The 17,344-nt window shown below is 37.6% G+C and overlaps 1 protein-coding gene and 1 pseudogene across 11 annotated transcripts in view; both read left to right on the top strand.

Annotated features, from left to right (window-relative positions):
• LOC125801440 (zinc finger protein 239-like) overlaps positions 1 to 15,023 on the top strand; it is a 91,483-nt pseudogene extending 76,460 nt beyond the window's left edge.
• Positions 1 to 17,344, top strand: part of LOC111196704 (NLR family CARD domain-containing protein 3-like) — a 124,074-nt gene that overhangs the window by 42,964 nt on the left and 63,766 nt on the right. For 2 of the 11 annotated variants that reach the window (XM_049477096.1, XM_049477086.1), the window contains exons 1-2: positions 72 to 161; positions 936 to 1,032. The exons of 5 other annotated variants lie outside the window; for them this stretch is intronic. In XM_049477096.1, coding sequence (XP_049333053.1) covers positions 983 to 1,032 — 50 coding nt within the window. In that variant the 5' untranslated portion in view covers positions 72 to 161; positions 936 to 982. Of the gene's footprint in view, positions 1 to 71; positions 162 to 935; positions 1,033 to 17,344 lie in introns of those variants that run through there. 4 more of the 11 variants (XM_049477090.1, XM_049477091.1, XM_049477095.1 and 1 more) reach the window with 2 other exon arrangements.

Here is a 17,344-nt window from a genome sequence, read left to right as displayed (position 1 = left end):
ATAGCCAAAAACTAACAGTAGTTCCGCCCACCCAGCGTCTATTCGCTGTGAGAGAGCAGGGGGGCGGGGCTAGAGGGAGAGAGATGTGAAGCAGCGAAGGAGAGAGTGAAAGTAAGTTCAGTCTCCGCCATTAGAAGAGGACAGAAGTCCGGATTCACTCGGTAAGTTCAGAACTGAAGAGAATGTAGAACAGAACCGTGTAGCTTAAAGTCAGAACCGGTTCTAAAGGTTCCTCAGATCCAGAACCGGTTCTTTAAGCTCAGCTCAGTGTCCGATTCCACTGGAAGAACCAGGATCAGCATGGAGATCTGAACCGGGCCTGGATCAGACCTGGACCTGGTCTAGATCAGACCGGCTGGAGAACAATCAGCTGTAACAGATCAATAATGCTGTAAACTGAAGAGAAATGCGCAGATATAGATTGATATTTATTGATCACAGTGTAGTTTATGCTGTTTAAAGCGCATTACTGCTTAATGTGGACTTTGATCTGTTGGGGAGATAAAAACACGGAGCTGCTATAAAGGCGTGATTATATGCAGTAGCGCTGTTTAACCAGCAGGGGGAGCAACGGAGCTCAAGATCACGTGGTGTGTTAGTGTTTTTAATCCTGCTGTTTTATATTATACTTAAATAATCTCTCTATTCTGATTCAGTAACATAATAATAATATTATTGATAATAATAGAACAGTGTGTATATTTATAATGTTGTGTAATGCAGTAATATTACTAATAATAATTAAATTATAATAACTATAATAACAGTAATGTTTCTGTAATCTGTAGAATAATGTGTAATGAGGTAAATCACACTGTTATGTATCGTTCTCTGTTTGGTTTGTTAGTTTATCAGGTATTGTTTAATGCAGTTCTGATGATAATGTCATTATTGTAAGAATAAAGGTTTTATTGTAACGGCTGATCTGTTCTCAGGGGTCGGTGTCGGCAGTGTTCAGCTGTGTGTGAATGAAGAAGAGTAAATGATGGATCTTCAGAACTCCAGCAGTGGAGGAGGACCTCCTGTCCTAAAGTGAGTAAATTAAGTGATGGGTTTAATATGTAAAGTAGTTTTGTATTGTAATGGTTTCAGCTCTAATCCTGGAGCTGTGATCTGCATATTTTACAGTTTTAAAATATTGAGAACAGAGTTTCTCCTGGACCAGAGTCAGAACCCTGTGCTGTATTTAAACACAGAGAAACGCTTAACAAACCAGCCAGTTATTCTTATAGTAGAATGTGATTCTAATCTGTATTTAAAGTAAAGATCTGCCTTTAATATCTAATTGTTAATATTAATAATATGTTTCCTTCTGGCACAGTAACAGTATTAGGTGGTTGCTGTAGTGATATTATGCTGTTGCTAGGTGGTTGCATATTTATGTTAAAAAATATGGTCCATATTTTTTAACATAAAAGTGACGATTTGCTCAAAATCTGGATCGGATTAGTCTGTAGTGAAAGTGATCTTTGGACCAGATCCATTGTGAGGATCCGTCTCGGATTTTACCACACGCTGTCTGGGTTTACATTAGCATTAGAAATGTGGAAATCCTGATGTGCTGCATTTATATAGATCAGATGGAAGTGACTGGGTTTGATATTAAAGCTGTGGAATGAAGAAAGACTTGTTCTATTCTAGGCCTGGACAATAATTTGATATCTGTATTTATCGCGATAAGAAATGTTTCAATAATGGGGACATCATTTTTGTGGTATATCGATATGTATTATTTACACGGACAGGCATTTTTTACTGGTGTAAGCTCAGTTTAGGCTAGGCTAGGCTAGGCACCCCAGCAAACATGCCCACACTGGGCCATTGAGGGCCCAATGTGGGCCAACACATCGGCCCCGTATGGGCAGCCCACATCGGCCCATTGGGGATTTGCACATCGGTGCGGTATCGGCCCCACGCCATCGGCCCCATATGGGCAGCCCAAATCGGACCATTGGGGATTTGCACGTCGGTGCAGTATCGCCCCCATATGGGCAGCCCACTTAGGCCCAACGGAGATTTGCTCATCAGGACGGCACCAGCACCATGGCGTCGGCCCATTTCAGGGAGCCCACATTGGGCCAATGGAGATTTGCTCACCAGTATAGCGTCGGCCCCACGGCGTGGACCCTTTTCAGGCAGCCCACATTTGGCCAGCGAAGATTTACTCCTCTATGCAAAATCAACACCAAAGCATTGGCCCATTGGGCCAACAGAGATTTGCAGAGCTCTAACACACACACACACACACACACACACACTGACTCATGCCCTCAGCGGAAAACCAATTGTGGCCCCAAATTTTTAGAACTGTGCAATATTGAACAGAGAACACTTTTCAAGGAAGAAAATTTAAAGCTGTGCTATTGGCACTTTGACATTTTTTGCAACTGGCTGTAAAACAATTAAATAAATAACACAATTTAAAGTGTATAGTAAATTAATTAATTTATCACAAAGTATCATGTATGAAATATAAACAACACACAACATTATTTAAGTAAATTACTTAATAATAAATCCCAAATTTATATTTTAGCATGTAGATAAACATGTACTGCATAAATATCTCCATTTGCAAAAACAGTATTTATAATAAACAGTATGATATAAATATCAAACATAATACAAAATAACAAAGAATTATACAACTTAAATTAAAAAAAAAAAAAATATATATATATATATATATATATATATATATATATATATAAACATCAATAAAAACAGCAAATCATATTCTTGAATGAATACTTGAATGCACTAGACTGATGTAGTAGATGAATAATAAATAAACTATTATTGCTACTGGAACAAAGCCTCTGGGGTGGGTTTCCCGAAAACGATCAACCTCAGCGAATAACGAACGAACTAACGAATGACGTGAGTAAAGAACGAGCCAGTTCTGCGAGTGTTTCCCAAAGAGCTTCGCAACGTGAAAATTAACAAAGGAGGTTAAAGAACGTCTTTTTTGACTCCTCCCCCGAAACAGCGCACTCAATCGGTCCACACATATCGATTATTATGCAGTATTTATTCAGTATTACACCCTAAAAATGTAAAAAAGTGTTGTAATCATCAATATTATACATATTTTGAAATTTAAATTACAAAAGGATGTACTTTGGCATTAATAAAATACTCCTAAAGATACATATGGCTAAATAAATAAGTCATATGTTTATATATAAATGTTTAATAAACATTAAACTTTTTTAAAACTATTATTGTTAATAAATATATATTATATTAATAGATATTGTACTAATATTATTAATAGTAATATTGATAATAATATTAATTTATTATTATTATTAATAATATAAAAATAATATAATAATACATATACGTATGTTCCGGTGTGTGTGTGTGTGTATATATATATATATATACACACACACACACACACACACTCTGTAAAGCTCCAGCTCATCCTAAATCAACATCTCAGTTGGGTTTAGGTCAGGGGATTGTAAAGGCCATGCACCTCTTTGTTAACTAGATAATTCCATATGCGTCAATTAATTGTTTTCATAGTTTTAATATTAATCGACAATGTAAAAAAAAAAAAAAAACATTAAATGAGACGTGTCTCAAACTTTTGACTGGTATTTATATATTTGTGAGCTGACACACCCCAGAGTTTGCCCAGATGAACGGCCACAATGTTGGTTAGAAGCACCTAAATAAAGAATAATATTAAATATTACCTGCACATTCACCGATACCCTTTACAATACGTGTAGGTGTGAGTAAAGACACTGCAGGCGTCCCCTGCACCGGACCTACAGTACCAGGAATTTTCCCAATAGCATGGAAATATATTGTATTGTGCTGTAATTCCCGGGCTGGTGGGAAGTGTATATAAGTGTGTGTATGCCACATAACAGCCTGATTACAGAATCCACGGACTTGGTGACTTTGCAGCTTTGCTTAGACCGTGAGCATCATCTGCAGGAATCTGGATTTTTAATAATTTATGGGTTTGATTGGTCAATTCCAGTATGCCCAGTCAGACTACAAGCCACAGAAAAAGTTGGCATTATAATATAATATAATATAAACTCATTCACTCACTGGCTGGAGTCTATACCAGCCGGCATCGGGGGGAAGGCAGTATACACCCTGGACAGGCCGCCAATCCATCGCAGGGCAGACAGACACACAGGCACATCCACTCACACACTCACACCTAAGGGGCAATTTTTATCCGACATCCAATTAGCCTGAACTTTGGACTGTGGGAGGAAACCGGAGCACCAGTAGACACGGGAAATAATAATATAATATAATAATATTAATTATTATAATAATAATTATATATATAATATAATTTATTATAATTAATAGTAACATAATATAATTGTTTTAACCAGGGAAATTATAATTTTTCTCCCTCAAAATTGGCGGTCCCTGGTGTTTAAGGTGCTGAACTGCAAGTAGAGATCCCCTAAAGAAGCTCTTAAGAATAACGACTGGGTGAGGGCACTCGTTAATCTGCGAGCGAGTTTACGTTGTACTTTAGTTACGCATGGGTTTGGGAAACACTCTTTAATTAACGATCAATCTTAAGTACGAGTTAACGAAGTTCTTAGCGTAACGAAGCTTTCAGGAAACCCACCCCTGATCTCTATTATTAATTTTATTCCTCTTGCTTGTAGACTTGGAACCAAAATGTCATCCCAATCAAACCAGTAAAAAAAAATTCTAATTGAATATAACATTAGTTTTTGCATTAAGGTTTTTATCTCACAGCAATAATAATGAAGGAGAAAATAGATGTACTTTACATAAATAGAACAGATATAGTTAATCATAATATCAAAAATGAATATTGTTTATGCATTAATATAGCATAGATCATAAATTAACTATTTTTTTGAAGAGACTGCATGAGACGATGCTTCCGTCCACCTGAACGGTCCCGTGCATTCCAAAGCCAAACCTTTGCAACCTGCTCGATCTCTGCATCCTTTGGTGGTGGCATGATTGATCTTCTCACGGCCTCTTAAAATGATAATATAGAGATATGAGAATGCAGTCAGGTAAATACTACAACTGTTAGTGTCTTTTCATGTACAATGCTTAATTTTAGAGAAATTTGCAGACTGTATTCGATTACAGTGATTCTTATATAGTGATAGTTATTTGAATTTGAATTTCTTCAGGCTATTCATGGTGAAACATAAATAGCCTTTACAGTCACTGTGTGTGACTGGTAGTTACATTCTATAAACATGTGAGGTGGCCGATATCAGGATATCAGGTTCACAAAAATACCAAAACTTTTTAAAATGATATCTTTCCCTTAGCTTAACTGGCTATCTTTGCATTAGCTTAACTGAATATCTTTCCCTTAGCTTAACTGGCTAGCTTTCCATTAGCTTAACTGGCTATCTTTCCCTTAGCTTAACTGGCTAGCTTTCCATTAGCTTAACTGGCTATATTTCCCTTAGCTTAGCTGGATATCTTTCCCTTAGCTTAACTGGCTATCTTTCCCTTAGCTTAACTGTCTATATTTCCGTTAGCTTAGCTGGCTAGCTTTCCGTTAGCTTAACTGGCTATCTTTCCCTTAGCTTAACTGGCTATCTTTCCCTTAGCTTAAGTGGATATCTTTCCATTTTCCATTTCCCTTAATATTTCCCTTAGCAAGCCATTGTTCCCTTAGATGGTTATTGTTGACATACTTGGATATAAAGTTAACTTACTTAACAGCAGTCTTTCTCCAAGAGCCGAGATAAGCTGCCAACTTGGGAGCCCCTTGTGTTATTTAAATGTGAGGTAAATTCTCATTCTAGGACAATGCTAACTTTTTTTAGCACAATGCTAACTTCAACATAGCTACCCTTATAATGCTACAATAACCTGAGAGTGGTAACTGCATTAGCACCACATTAGCGTATCTTAGCAAAAAATAGAAAAGCGTATAGTAGAACAGAAATTATAACTTACCTTTCAGTCACTTTGACAGACCAAAGTCACTCACTGACTTTGCCTTTAAGCTTGATCGTTGCTCTGTGGTAAAGGCACGTGCAGGGAGGGGGGAGGGGGAGGGGGGTGGATTCGTTGGTTACATGATCCTCACAATTAAATATCACATGCAAAAATAAAAAAATATGTAACTTTTATAACCTTGCTGGCTTACACAAAGTGTATAGTCAAGCACAAAAACATTTATAATTTAATATTTTTATTTATTTATTATCAGCACAACCAATAATAAAGGTGAGATTATGAATCAGCACCATGGAGCAAATTCGTAGCTATCCAACATATTAAATAAAAATATTTTTATAAATAAAAATGTATAGCTATACAGTATATGTCTTGAAAAATATTTCACACATACATTTCACACAGTGTTGCTCCTATCCACTAAGCTAGCTAATCTACCTAGCTCTCACAGACAAAAACAATAAAAAATATTCAGATACCCTTCATATGAACTTATTATGACAAACTTTCAGATTGTAAAATATTGTATGGTAAATTTGGGCTGACCCAGAGTAACCTAGCATAGGATTTGTGTGGGCATGCTCACATATGTGTGCGTGTTGCCCACATATAACCCACAATGCCTACAGTGTGTAAATGGTGCAGGCTGAATTAGGGCTGACCCACAGTGGCCCTGCATGAGATTTGTGTGGGCATGCCAGAGTGTGGGTTGCCCACATATATCCCACACTGGCCCTTCAGGGTGTGTGCAGGCTGAATGTGGGCTGACCCACAGTGGGCCTGCCTGGGATTTGTGTGGGCGCATCAAAGTGTTGGCTGTCCAAATAATTCCCACACTGGGCCTACAGGGGCATTAATGCACTGGACCAGTTCAGGCTAGCCCACAGCGGCCTTTTATAGGATTTGAGTGGGCCAGCCAATGAACAGGCTGCCCACAGAAAACCCATGTTGGGCCTGTTTGGAATTTTAATGGGCTAGCCCCTGCCCACAGTGCCCGCACTTAGCCCACGAAGGGCCGATGTGTAGCTTTTTGCTGGGTAATAATGCACTCCATATATGCAGGATGTCGTGGAAATCGACAAATGACAGTCAACAAGCCGGGATGCCAAAAAGAGAAGGTTTTTATTTTGAAGTTGCAAAAGAAAGCAAAGCAATGAATGAAGATGAGAGTAGTCAGAAAGATCGGAAAAAGCCCCCAAGTCTCTCTTGTTGGCATCTTTATACATGCCTCGTGCATACAGGAGGAAGGATGCTGAACAGATGTTCTCTTGAAAAGAGGAACCGAAAACGCACGTATAAGCAAAAGTCAAGAATAATTCATAAATCAGAAAGCTCCATTTACTATGACAAAACAGTTTCCAGGCAAACCTCGATTTCCATTCCTTTAGGAGAGAATAATTCATAAATCAGAAAACTCCATTCGCTCTGACCCGCTCGTTTCCAGGCAGACCTCTGCTTTTATAATCTTTGCCCTTAAGTCTGAATGAATGGCCTTATCAGAGAATATAAGTTCACATAACACTCAATGATAAAATACAAGAATATAGTGTAATACAAGAATTCATAATCAACTCTGTTACAGGGAGTAATAATACTGATTGAATGAATAATCAGTGTACCGTATTTTTCGGACTATAAGGCGCACTTAAAAACTTTTAATTTTCACAAAAATTGACAGTGCGTCTTATAATACGGTGCGCCTTTTGTATGGATTTTACTCGTCAGGTTGTAAGGAGCAGTAAACACACACTCCGTGCAGCGTTATAGAGAGTTTCAGTGCTATACAGAGTCCAGAGCCGTGCAGCTCCGAGGCTGAGCAGCAATAGCATTAGCTAGATGCTAACCGCTAAGCTAGCTAGCTTATTCACTGAGATCAGTATTATCTAAATTTTACTCGTCAGGTTGTAAGGAGCAGTAAACACACACTCCGTGCAGCGTTATACAGAGTTTCAGTGCTATACAGAGTCCAGAGCCGTGCAGCTCCGAGGCTGGAGCAGCAAATAGCATTAGCTAGCTTATTCACTGTTCAGAGATCAGTATTATCTAAATTTTACCCGTCAGGTGTAAGGAGCAGTAAACACACACTCCGTGCAGAGCCGTGCCGCTCCGAGGCTGGAGCAGCAATAGCTAGATGCTAACCGCTTAGCTAGCTAGCTTTTTCACTGTTCAGAGATCAGTATTTTCTAAATTTAGCACTTTTAATACTGCTGGAGCAGTATTATTAGAGTTAGATGCTAATCGCTAAGCGTTCACCGTTCAGAGGTGAGTTATCGGCCTGTAAGTCTGTGCTGCTTTGCCTGGCTAGCATTAGCTAGATGCTAAGCGCTAACTCTCTCAGAGGTGAGTTTTATCAGCCTGTAATCTGCTTGTTTACCGTGTTAAAACAAGCTACGGGGGACGAATCGCTAGCTAATATCTCACTGTCTTACCAGAACACGCAGGATTACTCAGTGTAACGCTGTCGTTTAAGTTTGGGTTAACTTTACTAGTTTAGGTGACTAGCTAGCGTGCTAGCGGATAGCTATGCTAACGCTGGTGCAGCAAGCCTTAGTGGACATCTGGAAATCTAAGCTTACTGTAAATAAACTGAAGCACGTTACTCACCCAAATAAACAGTTTTCAGGAGAGGAATCTGTGTAGATTAATATCCAGCACTCGTTTGACTTTGAAATAGCTAGATTGAGACGCTCCACCGGCAAGCAACCACCCCCGGTGGGGGAAGGGAAACATGGCGCCACCCCTGTTCACTTTGATATAGGCACCCTTTCTAGTGTCACTTAACGCGCCTTATAATGCGATGCGCCCTATGTATGGAAAAATAGCAGAAAATAGGCGTTCTTTGATAGTGCGTCTTATAATACGGTGCGCCTTATAGTCCGAAAAATACGGTAATTGATTATGAATACATGAAGTAAATGTTGATTGTCCCTCACAAGGATTAAAGTAAAATAAATTATACTGGACATATACATATATAAAATGTCTCTAGAAGATATATAATAGGAAATGAAAACAGTGTGAATTTTTCTTTTGCTTAAAACAGCAAGAAAGTACTACCCTGAATGTGATAATTAGGGGTGGGTGATATGGCTCCATATTTCAGGGTAATATAGTTCATGATGTTCAAAAATATTGGCAACATTATTTCTTACGATATTTTATGGCATACTGCCTTATTAAAACAGATTAATGTAATTTCTGGAGCTGTGATTGTATGCAGATAAATTATCCCATAAATGGTCCTACACCTGAATAAAAAAAGTAATATTATCTAATTTCTAGAACATAAAAACAGGAAGGGGTAGGTCGAGACTCTTCATCAAGCATATACATTTAATACAGGCTTTTTCTGCTTCCGGTCACTGAAATTATTGTATTGAAAAACTAAATATTTGATTATAAAAGGTGAGGGGTAGAGATATACTGCAAGTCAGAAAATTACAAAGATATTTATAAGATAAAATGAGATACACTTTGTTAGAGCAGTATGACATATTTACAGCTAGTGCTGGACGATATGGCCAAAATTTATATCACGATACATTCCTTAATTTCGGTCGATACAATATAATTTCGATATCGATATAAATATTTGGAAGGCCTCAGAAAAACTGTTAGGAATCCCTGCAATGGAAATCTGTACCTATTACTGTCTTTAAAGCCTCCTCTCATAAAAAACTGTATAATACTTTAGAAATAAAAAAATGGTCAGAATGAATTAATGCTCACCTTTATTTGCATGTAGCAATATAAAAACATGACATCTCTGTCAAACACAAACCAATAACCTATTTACATTTTACCAATATAAATAACTTTACATTACAACAGAGGCAGAGCTTCTTATCCTTTTGTAAACATATTTAACAGATCAAAACAAAAGTGCCTCATCCAGGATAAAGAATGCAGAAAGCCTTCATTTATATAAAAGGAACACGATATCACCGTCAAATAAACAAACCTATATCAACTAGAAATAACTTAGATACAACATAAACTACATAAGTGCTTCAGCCAGAATAAGGAAGATATTGTGTGTAGTGAAACTGCTTGAGGTGGTGGAACAGATTAGATGCATTACCGTTGCTAGTCAACTCCACTTTCCGGCACAATTGGGAGCAAGCTGAAGTTTATCAGACCTTTGAAAGCCGAACCACTGAATTAGACCTGCCTCCCTCAACTATCTCTCCTGTTTAATCACTTGTGGAAGCATCAGGTGTGCTCATTCTGCATCTAAAATCTAAAATTCTGCATCAGGGCCGAGCCTAATCGAGGAACTCGGTTCGGCCGCACTGCGCTCCGCTCGGCTTCATAGCGGGAGGTTCTAGGTGTGGACCGGAGCGCAGCCGAGCTTCAAGTTTTAGTAGTATGGATTATAGTGTAAAGTGTGATACTACTAAAGTAGTAGTATAACACTGTATTCAGTGCTCAGGACAGCAGCAGTGTTTCTGCTACATACATTTTGCAGCTGCAGCCTGCTGACAGTCAAGATACAACTACATATTAAAATGTCTGTGAATTTATAATGGTATAAAAGTACTGAAGCCTTTATTGTAGTATGAAGGTGTCCCAGTATTTTTCTCTATATAGTGTAACTAATGTAGGTAATTCTTTTTGGTTAATTGACCTGCTTTTATTTTAATACACTTTTTTTTTTCTTTGTTTTTCCAGAATAAACAACCAGGATATTTAATAAAGAGCAGTGTTAAACTGCTGAAAGAGGTGAAGCACAAGCCATCCAGAAGAATCTCCTGAAAACGCAGAAATTGTTTGCTACATTTCACAGACAGATGGAGCCAAGTCCCAACATGGAGAAACATCAGCACTCTGTCAAGAGTTTTACTAAACAGAGTGATCGCAAAAAACACCAGCGCATTCACACAGGAGAGAAACCACATCACTGCTCAGACTGTGGGAAAGAGTTTTACTGAACAGAGTAATCTCAAACTACACCAGCGCATTCACACAGGAGAGAAACCGTATCACTGCTCAGACTGTGGGAAGAGCTTTAATCAACAGAGTAATCTCAAACTGCACCAGCGCATTCACACAGGAGAGAAACCGTATCACTGCTCAGACTGTGGGAAGAGTTTTACTGAACAGAGTAATCTCAAACAGCATCAGCGCATTCACACAGGAGAGAAACCGTATCACTGCTCAGACTGTGGGAAGAGTTTTACTCAACAGAGTAATCTCAAACTGCATCAGCGCATTCACACAGGAGAGAAACCGTATTACTGTTTCGACTGTGGGAAGAGTTTTACTGAACAGAGTAAACTCAAAAATCACCAGCGCATTCACACAGGAGAGAAACCGTATCACTGTTCAGACTGTGGGAAGAGTTTTACTAAACAGAGTAATCTCAAACTGCATCAGCGCATTCACACAGGAGAGAAACCGTATTACTGTTTCGACTGTGGGAAGAGTTTTACTGAACAGAGTAGTCTCAAAAAACACCAGCGCATTCACACAGGAGAGAAACCGTATTACTGTTCAGACTGTGGGAAGAGTTTTAATCAACAGGCTCATCTCAAAAAACACCAGCGCATTCACACAGGAGAGAAACCATATCACTGTTCAGACTGTGGGAAGAGTTTTACTTTACAGAGTGAACTTATATTACATCAGTGCATTCACAAAAGATAGAAAAATATCCCAAATCTGTTCCTCTGCCATAAAAAATGCAAATCTTAAATCTTTCAGACAGCCAAAAACACCTCATCATGCACAAAATCTTCACTCTGTTACAAGAACTTCATTTAAAAATGGCTTTTTACAGGTTCAGAAAAATGAATCTTATCCAGAGATGATGTTTACTGAATTTCATGCTGTGTTTTTATGTATGTTTGTATACCTACATTAGTTAATGCCTGCAGAGCTCTTCAACACTTGGTGTTGTGTTTTAAGAAGTTTTTACACACAGAATCATAAATGGTACCACTAACAGCATAAACTAGGAACATACATTTTTACAATTTTTTCAGTGATATGCTGAATAAATAGTAAAGCGATGATGCTAGCTCAGAGTAAAATCGTATATTAAATCTCAGCATTAGCTTTAGAACTAATAATAAACAAAAGTGAGGATTTTATCATTCTGGGACATTTTTAGGTTTAAAAATTGAATATGCTTTGCCATAAGTAGGAAATGATCATTTGGTCAACTTATGTCATTTACAGCCTTAACACATTCTCAATTGTTTACATATAAAAACTTTCTTTATTTTTTCCTCCACTCCACGTTTGTAGTTTGTAGTTGGAGCGAGGGCACTGCCAGTGTTTGCTCCAGATGTTAGATTAGCATTACTTAGTCTTTTAAAATTTAGATGTCGTAGTTTAAAGGAGTAGAGTATTCTTAGGAGTAGAGGATATTCTTGGCTTGCAACAAAAGGCCAACAAAATCCTTTTCAGAGTTAAAAAAAAAACAAAAAAAAAACGGTCTAGCTGTAGTTTCCATACTGAAAGCAACACTCAGCAGGCTATGCAGCAGTAAGACTGCAGGATCCTTGATTCCCTCTACTGCACATGTGTCAAACACAAGGCCCGCGGGCCAAATGTGGCCACATCCAAGCGAGAGCTTGTAAGATCTTAGTGTCTATAATAAATAGGTCAGAAGCGTTCTTTGACCAAAAACTACATTTCCCACAATGCTTGTCGATTGTATTACCCGTGAAGTTACGGCTTACTGCCACTACACGGCAGTGTAGTCATTGATGTGGAAACCCTGCCGGAGGGAAGGCGTAACTTCGCGGGTGGAATTGAGACATACAAACGTTTATCCCATAATGTCCAGAAAAAGAGAAGCTGATGCAGATTTTATAAATATAATAAATATAATTTTATATTTATTAAGCCTTATTTCAGTATCAAACGTTTTGATCAAAGTTAATGTAACTTGTATTTAATGTCATTTCTATTCACTTGACTAGTTTGGTTCTTGATTGATGGAGTTTTTGGATTTCATAACATGACAAATTAAAAGGATTTATGTTAATAGAGCAACAAGCAAACATTTTTTCCATGCAACTGTAATATTTGATTGAATAAATAGTATATTGAGAGTTATTTAACATTAAGGAGTAATTACATTCATTTTATATTACATTTGGTTACATTTTATTACATTTATAAGTTACATCTGGCCCTCAGTGGACAGCCAATATGCCAATGTGGCCCTCGGCCAAAATGAGTTTGACACCCCTGCTCTACTGGTTTTCTCATTGGTCTATGGTTCAGTCAGTCTGATTAAAAATCTGCAAGTTAATCTACAGGGATATTTGGTTGTGTTGTGTTGCTAAAGTTAAATACATTTACATTTACATTTATGGTATTTAGCAGACGCCCTTATCCAGAGCGACTTACAACAGTGCTTCAAAGTTACTTAAGATATCCAAAGGTAGTTTGTAGACTAGGATCAAGAGATACATAGAGCTTAATCATGTTAAGAACCCTAGGAACCTTTTTTTTTTTTTTTTTTTTTTTTTATTATTAGTTTAGGAACTCTTTGAAAAGATGTGTCTTCAGTCGACGTTTGAAGACCGTGAGTGACTCTGCTGTTCTGACATCCAGTGGAAGTTCATTCCACCACCTTGGTGCCAGCACAGAGAAGAGTCTGGATGTCTGTTTTCTGTGTGTTTTGAGTGATGGAGGTTCGAGCCGAGCCGTACTGGAAGCTCTAAGAGCTCTTGGTGCAGATCTGGCTTTGACCATCGCCATCAGGTATGAAGGTGCTGGTCCGTTTTTTGCCTTGTAGGCCAGTGTCAGGGTTTTGAATCGGATGCGGGCGGCAACAGGAAGCCAGTGGAGGGAACGCAGCAAAGGAGTCACATGACTGAACTTCGGAAGATTGAAGACGAGTCGTGCTGCCGCATTCTGAATTAACTGTAGTGGTTTGGTGGCTCTCAGTGGAAGACCAGCCAGTAGAGAGTTGCAGTAGTCAAGTCTTGAGATGACAAGAGACTGCACAAGCACCTGAGTGGCATCCTGAGACAGAAACGGTCGAATTCTTCGGATGTTGTACAGGAGAAATCTGCATGACCGAGTCAGATTTGCAATATGCAAAACAAATACTCTGTTATCTTTTCCTTATTTGGTATCGTTTTGCTAAAGGGTTTTTTTATATCTCTAAAGGTACTAAAATATCTAATCCATTTAGTTTATTGATTGTTTTATCCAGTACCAGCTATTATCGTTGTTTTACATCACCTTATGTATTTACTCATATTCATATCTATGTGATTCAATAAAAGGCTTTTATATTGCAAGCTTTTGTACACAGCCAAACATACATTCAAGCAACCACTATATACAGTGCCTTGCAAAAGTATTCGGCCCCCCCTTGAACTTTTCAAACTTTTGCCACATTTTGGGCTTCAAACATAAATATATGATTTTTTTGTTTTTTTTTTTGTGAAGAATTAACAAGTGTGTAAGAATACGGAGGAGTTTTGCCTTACTATGTTCATTGTTCATTGATTAAAGGGTTGATCTGTGTGTAACTAAATCAGCATTTCACTTAATCAGTATGTTATTCAAGCATTTAGCACGATTCATGATGATTCACATTGTGACTTAGAATGTATGTATATTGTGTCCTTGTGCTCAAAGCAAGGCCGTTTTTCTTGCAACTTAGCATGATTGATTTTTTCCAGCGGAACCATGAGTTTCTGTACATGTAATCTATAGTCTGATAAGGTTGGGGTGACCGAGTTCTCGGCTGACGTATAGGATGAATAACTGCTTATCAGTATCAGGATCCGGGGGGTGTGAGGAGCCTCCTCACACACTATTAGACTGAGGCCAGGCGAATGCCTGTATTTATTAGACTCTGTCTAGGAAGAAGAGTAGAGTTGGGCGGGAGAGCTTCTCCCGAGAGGGACTACAGAGCCACAGGTCCTGTTCACACAGCCGAGAACTCTGGAAACCCCAACTTTTCTCACCTTTGGGGTTTTCCTCTTATTTTCACCTTTTTATTTCAATTCATTTTTCAATAATCTTTTTACTCAATTTTTGATGTATCCAAAAAAACTGTTTTGCTCAGATTCTTTGAATAAAATCTGACGGAACTACAATTTTGGACTGGATCTCCTTTTCTTCTTTATGACGTATCATGCCAGATACATCATAATTCGAACAGTAGATCAATAATCTTTCAATCGTGAAGTGGAACGAAATTTATTGGATACACATTATGTTGAGATACTCAGTATTTTGAGAACATTGGTATTTAACTTGTGTGAAACTGACACCAATAAATCCATAACTCCTGCTATTTACTTACATAGAAGTGTTTTTTTTCTCAGTAGCTCAGTCGCTGTGAAGTGTGGAGAATAGTTTTGCAATATATTGATTATTGCTAAATCACAGTTTTGAGATATCACCGTTATCATTAATTTTCCACTTTACTGAAATATCCTGAAAAAAACTTGAAAGTGGGCCTTGAAAGTGCTTGAATTTTACATGGTAAAAGGTGTTTGAACCCTGTGTTTAAAACCCCCAGCAGCACTGCTGCACCTGATCTACATGTACCAACACAACACACACAAACACCTCACCACATTAGTGTCAATGCAGTTTTAAGAAATATTTATCACGAAAATAAAGCTCTCTGGCGCTGGGAATTAAATATACAGGGTAAAATTTAGGCTAATCGGATATGCAGGTGAAAAAAATAAAATACAGTTTGTGGAACTACAAAAATGGACACATCAAAAACAGGTATACTTAAGCAGGCTGTGTGTGTATGTGTGAATATGTGTATGTATATACCCACAAATCTCAAATGTAAATTGACATAATATGGACCATTAAATGACGGTAACAACCTGACCGTTTGACACTTAGCTAATCTGCATACCAGTAGGAGAGAGCAGAGATAGACTGGCTGTGTATGAAACGGTAGGCAGCTACCACAATCCCTCATGCCTGAGCTGTTCATATGTTAACACCCACTAAATGATTAACCCTTTACAAGTATTAATATGAACTTTAGGAAAAAGAATATAAACAGAATTGCCCTTTTTTCTATTGTGAGTTAAATGAAGTCACTGCTGCCTATTCTAATAAGCTAACCGTATGACTAGCTTGACGAGTTCTGGGGACATTTTTACATGGGATGTGTCTGAAAGATCTGTGGACAAAAAGACATTACTTAAATTAATGAAAAGTATTATTACAAATGTAACAAAATGACTTTCTGAGCTGAAAAAAACTAAACAAAAAGAAAATATGTTTTATAAAATTTATAGAGATATCATATATATCCTATACCCAGTTTATAGACACATTTGGGACATACCGGGGTTGGACAATGAAACTGAAACACCTGTCTACAGTCACTCAGTGTTGGATCTTAGTTTGCATAAAAATAAATATATGCCAGTTTTTACCCTGAGCTCTGGCTCGCTTCTTTTTTCCCCTCCTTTTTTCCTCTCTGTATCACAAACTCTTCTAGTTCCTCCCTTTACCCAAGTTTGATTTTAGGAAGTCTTTTACGTACACTCTAAAAAGAAACGTGTCAAAAATGACTCAGACTGTGTCGAATTTTAACACATTGTGCGAGTGTGCTCAGAGACGACACATGTTGTGTTGATTCTGACACATCCAGTGTGTAATCCAATTTTACACACTAAATGTGTCAGGCTAATGAACTCACAAATGTGTAATTTTTTACACAACTTGTGTTGATTATGCACAATCAAGATAATGTATCAAATATCTTGAAACGAATTAATTCAATTCCATTTTTATTATCATGCCTATATATGGTTCAATTTTCTTTTGGAATTAGCAATGAATTAACATTCACGTGTTTGATTTTGAACTGTAACAAACATGACTGTTTTTACATTTAAAATGTTACAGTTTCGTTTGGTATAAGTAATAAATTAACTCGATGTTTTTTTAGATATTTTAAATGTAAAAACATGCATGCTTGTGACTAATTCATTGTCTTTTGTGATAATGAACACCTAAAAACAAAAGTCCAAACAGTAAAGGGGTGTATAAAACATAGCTCATATAAAATTAGTCACAATTGTTCACTGTTCTCACGTATTTTTAGAAAACCTGATGAATTTAACATTGAACATCAGTACAGAAATAAAATTCCCTTTTTATAAAAACAGAACTACAAACATCTGAAGCATCATCTAAGCTGATCATTTCATAGTCATTGGTTCGCTTGACATATGCATAAAAATGCTCATCAAAGTACTCAATTGAAAAAATGCAGATAAACATCAAAAAGGACTCAGCATCAGCCCGTGGTATGATGTGAATTATCTAACCAAACAAACATTCTCCACAGTGTTTGGTTTTAAGTGGCAGCACACCACCTGTTCTATATGTTAGGCCAAGTACAGTATGTGAAGTAACAAATAGTGCACGGTGG

The sequence above is a fragment of the Astyanax mexicanus genome, chromosome 4, assembly GCF_023375975.1.
Source record: "Astyanax mexicanus isolate ESR-SI-001 chromosome 4, AstMex3_surface, whole genome shotgun sequence".
Classification (NCBI taxonomy): domain Eukaryota; kingdom Metazoa; phylum Chordata; class Actinopteri; order Characiformes; family Acestrorhamphidae; genus Astyanax; species Astyanax mexicanus.
This window is presented reverse-complemented; position numbering and strand designations above follow the sequence as displayed.